The sequence below is a fragment of the Hyla sarda genome, chromosome 10, assembly GCF_029499605.1.
Source record: "Hyla sarda isolate aHylSar1 chromosome 10, aHylSar1.hap1, whole genome shotgun sequence".
NCBI classification, from domain to species: Eukaryota; Metazoa; Chordata; class Amphibia; order Anura; family Hylidae; genus Hyla; species Hyla sarda.
The window spans coordinates 136231262-136247448 of NC_079198.1; the positions used below are offsets into that span (position 1 = coordinate 136231262).

The window sequence follows — 16187 nt, forward strand, 5'->3', positions numbered from 1 at the left end:
CCCTCCCATTTAAATATAGGGGCAGTCAAACCTCTGATTGCCTCTATGGGCTGGAGATTGTGGCTACAGAGTTTAATGGCGCAGCGTCGCGTGTCTGATCGCCACCTTACCCCCCCCCCCCCCTTCTTGTAATTGTTTGGGGTCCCAGCATCGTTCGCACTTATCACCTATCCAGTGTCCTTCGTTGAAAACCCCTCTTTAAAAATCAGCCATAACTATACTCTGTGTTTACGTCCCCTGCAGGGTCCGCACCCCCCCCCCCCCCCCCATTACCGGGTCTCAGTTGTCAGTGGGACAAATTTAGAAAGGAACATTCCATAGGAATCCAGTGGGGACCTGGGGGAGGCTCTGGGACTGAAGGGGTTAATCACAGATCCTTTAGTTTCTATTAGGCTTGTAAGCTGCGGTGATAAGCATCGGGGGGGGGGGGGGGGTTCAATGCCCCCAGAACAACTCCTTTTTTTTTTTTTTTTTTTTTTTTTTTATATAATTAAAGCTTCGATATAATAACGGGATTTCCCATAGATTTTACACCCTTAGATGTTATATTATCACCGATATCTTATTTTTTATTGCAGTTTATAAAAACATTTGGTCGGACAGCGCGGTCGTCCTTGTACAGGGCCGCCATGATGTGACTTCCGTACTGATGTTACGCCCCAAATCAGATGGGAAGACCAAATCCAGATGGGAAGATGGCGGCTTCCATTTATAAATTGTCATCCAGGATTAGACAAATGTATCTGCTTTATTCTATGAACAGCGCCACTCTTGCCCTCAGGTTGTGTGTGGTATCGCTGCTCCGTTCTATTAAAGTGAAAGGAGCGGAGTCGTAATACCGCACACAATTTCGCAACGTAAATAAATTTGATTTTAGATTTGCGGTATTTATTTATTTGGGGTAAAATTAGTATCGTTACAAAGTAAAACTGGTGACTGAGACATGACGCCACGCCCCCTCCATTCATATCTATGGGAGGGGGCGTGACTGCCGTCACGCCCCCTCCCATAGACATGAATGGAGGTGGCATGACGTCACGTCTCCCTCTCAGGAGCGGTGCCAGGCACGGAGATCGCGGCAGCGGGACCCCTGCGATCAGACATCTTATCCTCTATCCTTTGGGTAGGGGTTAAGATGTCTAAGGCCGGAGTACCCCTTTAAGTCATAACCTACTTGTTGATGGTTTCCATATAGCAGCGTCTCGTTTTAGTCGCGATCAGACTGAAAAAATTTGTGAAAGCAAAAACAAGGTAAAGAAGTTGTAATACGGAGTCTAAATGTTGGACCCCGATGTCTGTCTAACTTCGTTAACGCCATTTACCGTTTCCCCCCCCCCCCCCCAGATATCAATGAATTGAATTTGCCGAAGACGTGTGAAATAGAATTCTCCGACCACGACGACCTCCTCAACTTCAAACTAGTCATCTGCCCCGATGAGGTGAGTGCGTCCTGGTTCAAGATTCATGCGGGAGTTAGTGGCGGGCGCAACCGTCTGCTAAATGGGTTTAAAGGAGAACTCCAGCCAAAATTAACGTATACACAGGATAGGGGAGAAGTCCCAGCGGTCGGACCCCCCCCCCCCCCCCCCCGTGATAATCTGCACGGGCCCCGACTCTGTGAGGAGCATATGTTGTCTACTGGTAGGAACGCGCTCCATTCATTCTTGTGGGAGCCCGAAAAGACCCGAGTCCAGGCATCATTGGCGCTGCCATAGAAATGAATGGAGCGCGTGCCGTCTACCGATAGACAACACATGGTCCTCGTGGAGATCGCGGGGGTCCCGCCGCGATCAGCTACATATCCCCATAACGCCTTAAAGGAGTACTCCGCTCCGCAGTACAATGATAAATGTCCCCCACAGTCCTTGTAATAGATTTATCCCTGAGGGGGGCGCTGTAGTGTGTGCCCGCTCTGTGCTGTCATACCAGTCGTGCTGCAAAGAGGCGACTGGCATTGGCGATAAGGGCTGCGGCGGCGGCGGCGACTTCTCCGGATGCACAAGATTTTTTTTTTAATTTTCTGGATCAGTAATCTGGTGAGGGAATGAAGTGATAATCGGATGGCACCGGGCGGCGTGTTTACTGCGTCTTATCTCGGCCACCAGACGCTGAACCCCGGATTACAGGAGACGTGCTGTGGGAGTAATTTGTAGTTTTTTGTGGGTTACCCCCTCCCCCCCATATTGTGATATTAGTCCTGTTTTCTTAGAGAAATCGCTAACAAGTTGCCATATTGATGCAATTTTCCCGCAGCTCTTGGGCGACTAGTTTTCAGGCCCCTGTGGGTCAGACTAAGGCTAGGTCATCACTTTCTTAGTCCATTGAGTGCCCCTTTTAACCCCTTCTTACCTTATCCTGTACACGTCATTAGTAGAGACCCTTTCCCTAGTTGTGATGTCTAGATACATGTTGGCGATCGCTCAGGCATACAAGAGAATGCGCTGGGAAATGCATTGCTGTCTGAGGAGATGGCGCATCTCCGGGCGTTCCTAGCGCTAGAATGTTCTGTCGGCGCCCACTACAGATATTTCTGGGCAGTGATTCCATGAGCCCTTATTGTCATTACAGGGGTACTCCACTGCCCCAATGTTTGGGAACATTTTGTTTCGAACACTTGGAGCGGGGGTCGTGATGTCCATGGCCACGCCCCCTCAATGCAAGTCTAGTGGAGGGGTTGTGGCGTTCATAGGCCTCCTCCCATAGACTTGCATTGAGGGGCGTGGCCATGACATCACGACCCCATCGCCCGCACCAAACGTTCTAAACAAATGCTGGCTGCTGCACAGAGATCGCGGGGGTCCCAGCGGAGGGACCCCTGCGATCAGACATCTTATCCCCTCTCCTTTTGGCTAGTGGAAAAGATGTGTTACTAATTTTGTTTTTGTTTATTTTTTAAAGGGTTTTTTACAAAGGTGGAAAATTCGTCTTCAGTTTTTAAGGTAAGTCAAGATGTTACGTCTAATCTGAGCCGGGACACATACGTTGGCTGCGGCTGATGATTATTCAGCCAAGAGCTATTTCTTTCAGTTCTACCCCTCGTACATATACATGCTCAGCTTCACAGAGCGTGCGTGTGTTTCTGAATAGGGAGTGATAACTGCCGGTGCAACTTCAGAGCAAAGAAAAACAGGAATTCTTGCGGTGCTGACCTGGATCAGGACATCAATGGTGATAGAAGCGAGCAACTATATTAACCAACATGCAACGTGTTTTGCTGCGCATTGCGCAGCATTTCTGCTTCCCTGTATGAACCCTGTGCATTTCTATGTCCCTGTATGTACCCCCGGTGCATTTCTGCTCCCCTGTATGTACCCCCCGGTGCATTTCTGCTCCCCTGTATGTACCCCCGGTGCATTTCTGGCTCCCCTGTATGTACCCCCGGTGCATTTCTGCTCCCCTGTATGTACCCCCGGTGCATTTCTGCTCCCCTGTATGTACCCCCCGGTGCATTTCTGCTCCCCTGTATGTACCCCCGGTGCATTTCTGCTCCCCTGTATGTACCCCCGGTGCATTTCTGCTCCCCTGTATGTACCCCCGGTGCATTTCTGCTCCCCTGTATGTACCCCCGGTGCATTTCTGCTCCCCTGTATGTACCCCCGGTGCATTTCTGCTCCCCTGTATGTACCCCCGGTGCATTTCTGCTCCCCTGTATGTACCCCCGGTGCATTTCTGCTCCCCTGTATGTACCCCCGGTGCATTTCTGCTCCCCTGTATGTACCCCCGGTGCATTTCTGCTCCCCTGTATGTACCCCCGGTGCATTTCTGCTCACCTGTATGTACCCCTGGTGCATTTCTGCTCCCCTGTATGTACCCCTGGTGCATTTCTGCTCCCCTGTATGAACCCGGTTCATTTCTGCTCCCCTGTATGAACCCGGTTCATTTCTGCTCCCCTGCATGAACCCGGTTCATTTCTGCTCCCCTGCATGAACCCGGTGCATTTCTGCTCCCCCTGCATGAACCCGGTGCATTTCTGCTCCCCTGCATGAACCCGGTGCATTTCTGCTCCCCTGCATGAACCCGGTGCATTTCTGCTCCCCTGCATGAACCCGGTGCATTTCTGCTCCCCTGCATGAACCCGGTGCATTTCTGCTCCCCTGCATGAACCCGGTGCATTTCTGCTCCCCTGCATGAACCCGGTGCATTTCTGCTCCCCTGCATGAACCCGGTGCATTTCTGCTCCCCTGTATGAACCCGGTGCATTTCTGCTCCCCTGTATGAACCCGGTGCATTTCTGCTCCCCTGTATGAACCCGGTGCATTTCTGCTCCCCTGTATGAACCCGGTGCATTTCTGCTCCCCTGTATGAACCCGGTGCATTTCTGCTCCCCTGTATGAACCCGGTGCATTTCTGCTCCTCCCCTGTATGAACCCGGTGCATTTCTGCTCCCCTGTATGAACCCGGTGCATTTCTGCTCCCCTGTATGAACCCGGTGCATTTCTGCCTCCCCTGTATGAACCCGGTGCATTTCTGCTCCCCTGTATGAACCCGGTGCATTTCTGCTCCCCTGTATGTACCCCCGGTGCATTTCTGCTCCCCTGTATGTACCCGGTGCATTTCTGCTCCCTGTATGTACCCCGGTGCATTTCTGCTCCCCCTGTATGTACCCCCGGTGCATTTCTGCTCCCCTGTATGTACCCCCGGTGCATTTCTGCTCACCTGTATGTACCCCCGGTGCATTTCTGCTCCCCTGTATGAACCCGGTTCATTTCTGCTCCCCTGTATGAACCCGGTTCATTTCTGCTCCCCTGCATGAACCCGGTGCATTTCTGCTCCCCTGCATGAACCCGGTGCATTTCTGCTCCCCTGTATGAACCCGGTGCATTTCTGCTCCCCTGTATGAACCCGGTGCATTTCTGCTCCCCTGCATGAACCCGGTGCATTTCTGCTCCCCTGCATGAACCCGGTGCATTTCTGCTCTCCTGCATGAACCCGGTGCATTTCTGCTCCCCTGCATGAACCCGGTGCATTTCTGCTCCCCTGTATGAACCCGGTGCATTTCTGCTCCCCTGTATGAACCCGGTGCATTTCTGCTCCCCTGTATGAACCCGGTGCATTTCTGCTCCCCTGTATGAACCCGGTGCATTTCTGCTCCCCTGTATGAACCCGGTGCATTTCTGCTCCCCTGTATGAACCCGGTGCATTTCTGCTCCCCTGTATGAACCCGGTGCATTTCTGCTCCCCTGTATGAACCCGGTGCATTTCTGCTCCCCTGTATGAACCCGGTGCATTTCTGCTCCCCTGTATGAACCCGGTGCATTTCTGCTCCCCTGTATGAACCCGGTGCATTTCTGCTCCCCTGTATGAACCCGGTGCATTTCTGCTCCCCTGTATGAACCCGGTGCATTTCTGCTCCCCTGTATGAACCCGGTGCATTTCTGCTCCCCTGTATGAACCCGGTGCATTTCTGCTCCCCTTTATGAACCCGGTGCATTTCTGCTCCCCTGTATGAACCCGGGGCATTTCTGCTCCCCTGTATGAACCCGGTGCATTTCTGCTCCCCTGTATGAACCCGGTGCATTTCTGCTCCCCTGTATGAACCCGGTGCATTTCTGCTCCCCTGTATGAACCCGGTGCACTTCTGCTCCCCTGTATGAACCCGGTGCACTTCTGCTCCCCTGTATGAACCCGGTGCACTTCTGCTCCCCTGTATGAACCCGGTGCATTTCTGCTCCCCTGTATGAACCCGGTGCACTTCTGCTCCCCTGTATGAACCCGGTGCACTTCTGCTCCCCTGTATGAACCCGGTGCACTTCTGCTCCCCTGTATGAACCCGGTGCACTTCTGCTCCCCTGTATGAACCCGGTGCACTTCTGCTCCCCTGTATGAACCCGGTGCACTTCTGCTCCCCTGTATGAACCCGTTGCATTTCTGCTCCCCTGTATGAACCCGGTGCATTTCTGCTCCCCTGTATGAACCCGGTGCATTTCTGCTCCCCTGTATGAACCCGGTGCATTTCTGCTCCCCTGTATGAACCCGGTGCATTTCTGCTCCCCTGTATGAACCCGGTGCATTTCTGCTCCCCTGTATGAACCCGGTGCATTTCTGCTCCCCTGTATGAACCCGGTGCATTTCTGCTCCCCTGTATGAACCCGGTGCATTTCTGCTCCCCTGTATGAAACCCCCGGTGCATTTCTGCTCCCCTGTATGAAACCCCCGGTGCATTTCTGCTCCCCTGTATGAAACCCCCGGTGCATTTCTGCTCCCCTGTATGGACCCCGTGCATTTCTACGTCCCTGTATGAACGCTGACATATAAATGCACAGGGTTCATACAGTGATGTTCATGTCCTGTACAAACCTCATGCATTTCTATGTCCTCCATATGTGGCTAATGAACACCCCATGAAAAAACATAAACCAGCCGGTGCAGTTCGTCCTCCCCCTTGCATCCCGAGGAAACCTGCGTTATACACAGCACAAATATATATATACACAGCAAACTAATATAACTCAGCCCATGCAGTGTTATACACAGCACACTTAAAGGGATCATCCCCAGCCCGTGCAGTATGTGTCCCCCCTCATCACACATAGAGATCATCCCCAGCCCGTGCAGTATGTGTCCCCCCCCATCACACATAGAGATCATCCCCAGCCCGTGCAGTATGTGTCCCCCCCCCCCCCCCCCCCCCCCAATCACACATAGAGATCATCCCCAGCCCGTGCACTTTGTCATCCTCCCATACAGAGGACACAGACGGAGCTCATGGAGGGGAGATCGGACGCTTCGGAAATCTTTGGAGAGCTGAGGGGAGGAGCGGACGAATTTCTACACGGGGCGCAGATTTGCACCTCACACCGGGGCCCTGTGCAGGAGATCGTGGGGGGTCTCGTGATTCTTGTGGCGCTGATCAGGACATCAACGGTGATAGAAGCGAGTAACGTGTTGCATGTTGGTTAATAAAGTTACTCATCCCTAGGACCATGTCTCAGGCAATGGTCCTCAGCAGGACAACAGTGGCCAGTGCCGGGGCCCTATACAGATCGCCGGGGGTCCCAGTGGTCGGCTCCCACCCCACGGCACGGATGTCCTCAATAGGTGCCTGGGAAATAGGACAGAGCCCGATAGAGCTGAAAAGCACAAAATGCTGATGATGCCGCAATACTGCCGATCAAATCTTCTCTATATTGTGCATGAAATATTGGAACATGTAGGGTCAGGGACTCCGCTGGTTGTTTGCTGACTCTTACAGCACTTTGTTCTTCTGCAGGTCGGTCAGGGCTACCCACACGATCCGCCAAAAGTGAAGTGCGAGACGATGGTATATCATCCAAATATAGATCTAGAGGGTAACGTCTGCCTAAATATTCTAAGGTATGGGACCCACCGGGAAGACGACTTCTAAGCAACGTAATGGGAATCGGAGGGCTTGTACACATTATTATATATACTTCTATATACTTTGTGTGTATATAAATATTTTATAAGCCATTGCTTATATATTATATATTGTTTATATAAATTGTGTGTGTAAAATATATATATAGGGTCAGTACTTTCCTCAGGGAGAGGACACCTCTTCAGGTGTAACGGAGATTCAAGTTAGGCCATTTAGCACTCCGCGGAGTCCTCTCCCTGAGGAAAGTACTGACCTTGTTTAAAGCCTCCGGCCTCTCACCACAGCCAAGCCAGATCACCCTGCTCTGTACTGACGAGGGGCAAACACCCCGAAACAGCTGTCTGCATATGGGTTCTCTTTCCTATATATATATATATATATATATATATATATATAATATATAATATATAATTTTTTTTTTAATTTATTATTATCCCTTAAGGACATTGAACGTACATCCTGGTGCACTAGTACTTAAAGTGTACCTGTCGCCAACAAAAACTTTTGATATAATGTAGATAATACATTTGTAATATACATTGTTTTGAAAAATGTGTATATTTTTTGGTCAAAAAAATGCTGTCCCTGCAACTATTGTCTGTCTGAGGAGTCCAAATACAGGAAGTGAGGGCGGGACAAGCAGGGACCAGCCCGTCCTCGGTGTACGGAGCCCCGCTTGCTGTCTGTGTACGGCGCCCCGCCCATCCTCCCTCTCTTCCTGTATTTGGACTCCTCCTAGAGACTCACAGGCAATATACAAAAATATACACACTTTTTAACAAAATTTCAACGTATATTACAAATATACATATACTGGTATTATCTACATTATATAAATCTTTTTTGTTGACGACAGGTTCACTTTAACACACCAGAGTGTGTACATTTACGTCCTGTATATGAAGCGAGCACAGGAGCTGTTCTCGCTTCATACACGCAGCAGCAATCGACCAGCCGGTAATAGCAGATATCGTCAATCATGCTGATGCCCGCCATTAACCCTTCAGATGCTCTGATCAATACTGACCATGGCATCTGCGCCATTATCCGGGATTGGGGTGACCTGTCGCATCACCAGCGGCATAATGGCTGCCAGAGGTCCCCTTACCTGCCTCCTGGCGGCTCTGATCTCCTCCTGGTAGATTGCTGATATAACTGATCAATACTATTCCTATGCATAGCACGGTTTAGTATAACATATTTGATTGCTATAGATAGTCCACTACAGGGACATAAAAAGAAAAAAACTTGAATAAGCCCCTCCCCCAATAAAAATTAAAATCCCCTCTTTTCCCATTTTATAAGAAATAAAAATAAAACCTATTACATATGTGCGCGCGCGTAAATGTCTGAACTTATAAAATACAATGTTAATGATCTCGTATGGTGAACGGTGTAAACGTTTAAAGGAAATCTGTCACCCGTGTCGCCTGCACTAACCTGTCGGTGACACTGATGACAGCGGTACTCACCTTGTCCCGTTCCGTGGCGGGGATCTTGGGTAATCTCCTCTGCTAGCACCAGCTCCGGGCACCCTGCTTGGGGAATGGGCGGAGCTTAGTGACATCACCGCTGCTGTTCTCTCACAGCGGGACCCAGCAGGGAGCAGCAGCGGGGATGTCCGTAAGCTTCGCCCGTGACTGGAGCGAACGGAGGAAATTACTGAAGATCTGTCAGTACCGACAGGTTAGTGCAGGTGACACTGGTATAAAAAATTCTTTACATTTTAAAAATCCCAAATTGCTGCTTTTTTGGTCACATTTAGAGAAGAGCGAACTTACAGTAAATTCGATTCGTCACGAACTTCTCGGCTCGGCAGTTGATGACTTTTCCTGCGTAAATTAGTTCAGCCTTCAGGTGCTCCGGTGGGCTGGAAAAGGTGGATACATTCCTAGGAAAGAGTCTCCTAGGACTGTATCCACCTTTTCCAGCCCACGGGAGCGCCTGAAAGCTGAACTAATTTATGCAGGATAAGTCATCAACTGCCGAGCCGAGAAGTTCGTGACGAATCGAATTTACTGTAAGTTCTCTCATCTCTAGTCACATTACATCCCAGAAAAAATTAGATGGAAAAAGTCACATATACACAAAAGTGTCCCTGATTGAAAACATCCGATCACGGTCCGGTATCTGGAAATGAACATTTTCCCTTCTGTTTCCACAGGGAGGACTGGAAACCCGTTCTCACAATAAACTCTATTATATACGGCCTGCAGTATCTCTTTTTGGTAAGTATATAACACAGAAATGGAAAAAATTATAAATGTATGTATACAGTGGTCCCTCAAGTTACAATATTAATTGGTTCCGGGACGACCATTGTATGTTGAAACCATTGTATGTTGAGATCATAACTCTATGGAAACCTGGTAATTGGTTCTGAAGCCACCAAAATGTCATCCAAAAATAGGAAAAAGTGAGGATTAAAGAAAAATAAGTAGATAACTAATATAGATAAAGCAAATCCTTATATATAAAAGTAATAAAGATCTGCTGGGAGCTGTAAATCAAAGTCTATGTCAGTGTTTCCCAACCAGGGTGCCTCCAGCTGTTGCAAAACTACAACTCCAGCATGCTCGGACAGCCAAAGGCTGTCCGGGCATGCTGGGAGTTGTTGTTTTGAAACAGCTGGAGGCAACCTCTTTGGGAAACACTGGTCTATGTAGAGGACAGGAGCTTCTTCTGTACAGAACACGCAATGTCCTTAAAAAAAAAAAAAAATTAAAAAAAAAAATATATGAAAATGGAGCCGCCCTCACCTGATGTCCAAAGGAGAAGCTAACCCTTGCACAGGTAAAGAGTACAGAACATGTAATACCTCCCTGTACTGTAGGGGGCACTACCAGACCCCAGTCAGTGCATACACTTCAGTAATACAGGTAAAGAGTATAGAACATGTAATACCTCCCTGTACTGTAGGGGGCACTACCACACACCAGTCAGTGCATACACTTCAGTAATACAGGTAAAGAGTACAGAACATGTAATACCTCCCATACTGTAGGGGGCGCTACCAGACACGAGTCAGTGCATACACTTCAGTAATACAGGTAAAGAGTACAGAACATGTAATACCTCCCTGTACTGTAGGGGGCACTACCAGACCCCAGTCAGTGCATACACTTCAGTAATACAGGTAAAGAGTATAGAACATGTAATACCTCCCTGTACTGTAGGGGGCACTACCACACACCAGTCAGTGCATACACTTCAGTAATACAGGTAAAGAGTACAGAACATGTAATACCTCCCATACTGTAGGGGGCGCTACCAGACACGAGTCAGTGCATACACTTCAGTAATACAGGTAAAGAGTACAGAATATGTAATACCTCCCTGTACTGTAGGGGGCGCTACCAGACACCAGTCAGTGCATACACTTCAGTAATACAGGTAAAGAGTACAGAATATGTAATACCTCCCTGTACTGTAGGGGGCGCTACCAGACACCAGTCAGTGCATACACTTCAGTAATACAGGTAAAGAGTACAGAACATGTAATACCTCCCTGTACTGTAGGGGGCGCTACCAGACACCAGTCAGTGCATGCACTTTAGGAATACACAGGTTTTACCATTGAAATATCAATTCTGATTGGTTGGTTCTTTCGGCCATTGACACGTTTCGCAGATCCCATAGTATTGTATGTTGAGTCTGGTTTCAAGTTACAATGGTCCAGAAAAGACCATTGTATGTTGAAACTATTGTATGTTGAGGCCATTGTAAGTTGAGGGATCACTGTTAGAGATGAGCGAACTTACAGTAAATTCGATTCGTCACAAACTTCTCGGCTCGGCAGTTGATGACTTTATCCTGCATAAATTAGTTCAGCTTTCCGGTGCTCCCGTGGGCTGGAAAAGGTGGATACATTCCTAGGAGACACACACACACTATACATTATACAGAATCAGTACATCCTATGAATCTCGGCGGTGCCAGCATACACAGGCCGGGTCATGTTCTGTAGAATTCCAGCCACATGAGACGTTCTGCAGAATTCCATGTATGGTGAAAACAACCTGCACTTTGTTCCCCCATGTTTCAGGATACAACTTTTCTATCGCCATCTTTCTCAAGCATCCAGTGTCACATAAGTTATTAAAAACAATCGCCGGATTGTACAGTGCGCCATACCAGCGTTATACAGAGACCGCGTATGTTTCCCAATGTACGTGCAGAGGATCAGTCAGCTGGAGGCACAGTATAGTGACCGGGCAACATCAGGGGCGCAGGAGCTTTCTCCATCTGTGGGGGCCATATTGGAATAGGGCGTGTATATAAACAGAACTAGTGATCATAATAACAGGGCATCCTCAGCGCATGCTAGACACGTGTCCATCTGTCAGCCATGTTTATCAAGGGCGACCAACACATATATATTTATCTCTAGCGGATAGAAGTTCAGGGCAGCCCTCCAGGGTGTGATGATAAATGTCTACAGCAGCAACGTTTCGATTCACTCCTCAAATCAATTCAAGCTCGAAAAAGACAAAAGACTCCGTGTCTAGACCAGTGGTCTCCAAACTGTGGCCCTCCAGATGTTGCAAAACTACAACTCCCAGCATGCCCGGATAGCCAATGGCTGTCCGGGCATGCTGGGAGTTGTAGTTTTGCAACATCTGGAGGGCCACAGTTTAGAGACCACTGGTCTAAACATTGCTGCTGTAGACTTTATTATTTTTAATTTATAATATATATATGTGTGTGTGTGTGTGTGTGTGTGTGTGTATGTATATATATATATATATATATATATATATATATATAAATATATATATACACACACACACTATATTATATATATATATGTGTGTGTGTGTATATATATATATATATATTATATATATATATACACACACACATATACATATATATATATATATATATATATATATATAATGTATATATGTGTGTGTGTGTGTGTGTGTGTATATATGTATGTATGTGTGTGTGTTTTTGTTTTTTGAGAAGGACAAAAGGAGACTTTGATTGCACCCTCACTTTACTATCATATTTGGGATATATATGTATTTGGGAGATAGATATAGATAGAGATATAGATAGAGAGATAATATATATATATAATTACAAGTGTGTCTAAATATCAATATATTTAAATTATATACACATAAAATGAAATACATTTGTGTTAATTATTTTAAGTGTGTATAAAATAAAATACAAAGTGTGAGATATATATAATTTTTTATATATATATATTAATGTGTATAAAATAAAAAAATATTTATATATATCACACACTTTTTTATATTTTATACACACTTAAATTAATTAATACATATATGTATTAATTATTTTGTGTATATAATTTACATATATATTGATATTTAGACACTTAAAATAATACATATATATTTGTGTCTAAATATCAATATATATGTAAATTATATACATGCATAAAATGAAATACATATATGTATTAATCATTTTAAGTGTGTATAAAAAAATATATATTGATACATGCTTAAAATTAAATAATTCATAGATTTATATTGTGTGTGTGTGTATAAATATGTGTATATTATTATTATTGATTTTTTTTCTTTGTGGGCCGTGTAATTCCCGCAGCTGCCAGCAGGTGTCGCTGTTGTCATTCCACATAATAACTGTTGTTTCCTTTTCCAGGAGCCAAACCCTGAAGACCCATTAAATAAAGAAGCGGCCGAAGTTCTTCAGAACAACAGACGCCTGTTTGAACAGAACGTGCAGCGGTCCATGCGGGGGGGCTACATAGGATCCACCTACTTTGAACGCTGCCTGAAATAGTTTTTGATTTGTGAAGCCCGCCATCCATCTGACCCACCTGTCTCTGCCCAACCCCCCCCCCCGTCCTTCTATGTTTCCTCCCATCACCCATTTATCTAAGAGTCGCCCCATTTTCATTCTGCCCGCCACCACCAAAAAAATATCGTCACGCTGAGCTCCCAATGTGGATAGACCTATGCAAGGTCCTGCGCCCGTCCCTTCTCCGCGAGGGGAACACCGTGCGCAAATGTAACATAGATACTCACCGTGATACCTCACCGCACCCTTCCTTCTGTAATGGAGCGGCCATAGTCATTATAATTTCCTTAGGTTAATAATAAATGTTCCCTGCCCTCATTTTTATTTATTTTTCTTTGGCCCATCAGGTTTTTTTATTTTTGCTTTTTTTTTACCATCTAAAATAATTCAGAATTTACAGAGTTTGTAATGAAGAATTATTTTTTTATTTAAATTTTTTTTGTTCCGTTTTTTCCTTAATTTAATCCACCATAGGTCATTTCATCCTTTTTGGTGGCCTTATGACTTTTTTAGTTTTTTTTTTTTCATTATTTGTTCTGTAAATTCATAATTTTATTTAAAAAAAAAAAAAGGGGGGGGGGGGGGAAATGATCAAAAATTGAGCCCAGGAAGTTTTTTTTTTTTTTTGTTTGTAACCTCCACACTGTATTAACACGCTCAGTTCCACATGCTATAGAGCAGTGTTTCCCAACCAGGGTGCCTCCAGCTGTTGCAAAACTACAACTCCCAGCATGCCCGGACAGCCGTTGGCTGTCCGGGCATGCTGGGAGTTGAAGTTTTGCAACAGCTGGTGGTATTCTGGGTCAGAGGGATATTCCCATATGCTGGGAGTTGTAGTCTCGCAACAGCTGGAGGCACTCTGGTTGGGAAGCACTGCTATAGGGGATGCACAGCGCTCCGTTGCCGGGGGGCTTTATGTAGGACCGCACCACGTATAGACCCCAACACTGTTTACTTGAGGCCTTTTTTTTTTTTTTTTTTTTCGGGGGGGTCGAATGGCTTGTACTACCACAAGCTCAGCTGAGCCGTCTTTGTTATTGGTATAATGGGGAACAGTGAGAGTAAGACTGTCCTCCTGCGACCTTCTGTGTATTGTCTTAGTCCCCATGACAGTCCACATCCTCCCCGTCCCTTCCTCTGTGCGGGATCAAAGGCTTTTTAAGTGCACATATTTATTATGGAATGGCTTCAGTCGGGTTGAATAGATGAACCCGGGGGGTTGACCGGATCCTATAACCCCCGACTGGCATTTCCACCTTCCATATGAGGAAGCTTTATGGTGTCCTTGGGTGGCGATGGGCTCTGTAACTCATCAGGGTTAACAAGGACCTGATTAGTTTAAACAGGTTTTAAAGGCCAATATCATGGTGCCCCTCCTCCCCCCCACCTTCTTTGTGGCAGCCGTGCCTGCGCCCTGATCTGTACTTCAGCGTGTGTGGGGGGGCAGGGGGCGCCTCCTTTGTTTTGTTTTTTTTTGTTTTTTTTTTTCATTTTAAGGGGCTCATTCTCAAAACTTGTTAACTTTTTGGAGATTACGGTGCAGTGATGGGTACGTCGGGTTTTGGGAATGAGGCTCTTGGAGTCACTTATTGATGTGTATGGTTTTAAATAATAAAACAAAAAGACAAAAAATAAATAAAATGTAAACCTGATCCTGTTAGCGTCTGGTGTTCAATGTTGGTGGAGGTGTGCGTGGTTCCTGGGGAAGGACTAGAGGAGCGGCCATAGTGGGAACCGTATTAGTGGTTCCTGGGGATGGACAAGAGGAGCGGCCATAGTGGAAACCATATTAGTGGTGCCTGGGGAAGGACTAGAGGAGCGGCCCTAGTGGGAACCATATTAGTGGTGCCTGGGGAGGGACTAGAGGAGCGGCCATAGTGGAAACCATATTAGTGGTGCCTGGGAAGAGACTAGACAAGCGGCCATTGTGGGAACCATATTAGTGGTGCCTGGGGAGGGACTAGAGGAGCGGCCCTAGTGGGAACCATATTGGTGCCTGGGGAGGGACTAGAGGAGCGGCCATAGTGGGAACCATATTAGTGGTGCCTGGGGAGGGACTAGAGGAGCGGCCATAGTGGGAACCATATTAGTGGTGCCTGGGGAGGGACTAGAGGAGCGGCCATAGTGGAAACCATATTAGTGGTGCCTGGGGAGGGACTAGAGGAGCGGCCATAGTGGGAACCATATTAGTGGTGCCTGGGGAGGGACTAGAGGAGCTGCCATAGTGGGAACCGTATTAGTGGTGTCTGGGAAGAGACTAGAGGAGCGGCCATAGTGGGAACCATATTAGTGGTGCCTGGGGAGGGACTAGAGGAGCTGCCATAGTGGGAACCATATTAGTGGTGCCTGGGGAGGGACTAGAGGAGCTGCCATAGTGGGAACCGTATTAGTGGTGCCTGGAGAAGGACTAGAGGAGCGGCCATAGTGGGAACCATATTAGTGGTGCCTGGAGAAGGACTAGAGGAGCGGCCATAGTGGGAACCATATTAGTGGTGCCTGGGAAGAGACTAGACAAGCGGCCATTGTGGGAACCATATTAGTGGTGCCTGGGAAGAGACTAGAGGAGGGGCCATTGTGGGAACCATATTAGTGGTGCCTGGGGAGGGACTAGAGGAGCGGCCCTAGTGGGAACCATATTGGTGCCTGGGGAGGGACTAGAGGAGCGGCCATAGTGGGAACCATATTAGTGGTGCCTGGGGAGGGACTAGAGGAGCGGCCATAGTGGAAACCATATTAGTGGTGCCTGGGAAGAGACTAGACAAGCGGCCATTGTGGGAACCATATTAGTGGTGCCTGGGGAGGGACTAGAGGAGCGGCCCTAGTGGGAACCATATTGGTGCCTGGGGAGGGACTAGAGGAGCGGCCATAGTGGGAACCATATTAGTGGTGCCTGGGGAGGGACTAGAGGAGCGGCCATAGTGGGAACCATATTAGTGGTGCCTGGGGAGGGACTAGAGGAGCGGCCATAGTGGAAACCATATTAGTGGTGCCTGGGGAGGGACTAGAGGAGCGGCCATAGTGGGAACCATATTAGTGGTGCCTG

General features: G+C 47.4%; 1 protein-coding gene across 1 annotated transcript in view; it reads left to right on the plus strand.

Moving 5' to 3' along the window:
• UBE2M (ubiquitin conjugating enzyme E2 M) overlaps nucleotides 1-14796 on the plus strand; it is a gene marked incomplete in the record, with an annotated part of 21059 nt that extends 6263 nt beyond the window's left edge. Inside the window, 5 exon segments of the mRNA XM_056542444.1 lie at nucleotides 1345-1447; nucleotides 2899-2956; nucleotides 7211-7314; nucleotides 9504-9567; nucleotides 12986-14796. Coding sequence (XP_056398419.1) covers nucleotides 1345-1447; nucleotides 2899-2956; nucleotides 7211-7314; nucleotides 9504-9567; nucleotides 12986-13126 — 470 coding nt within the window.
• Nucleotides 14797-16187: the final 1391 nt, after the last annotated feature.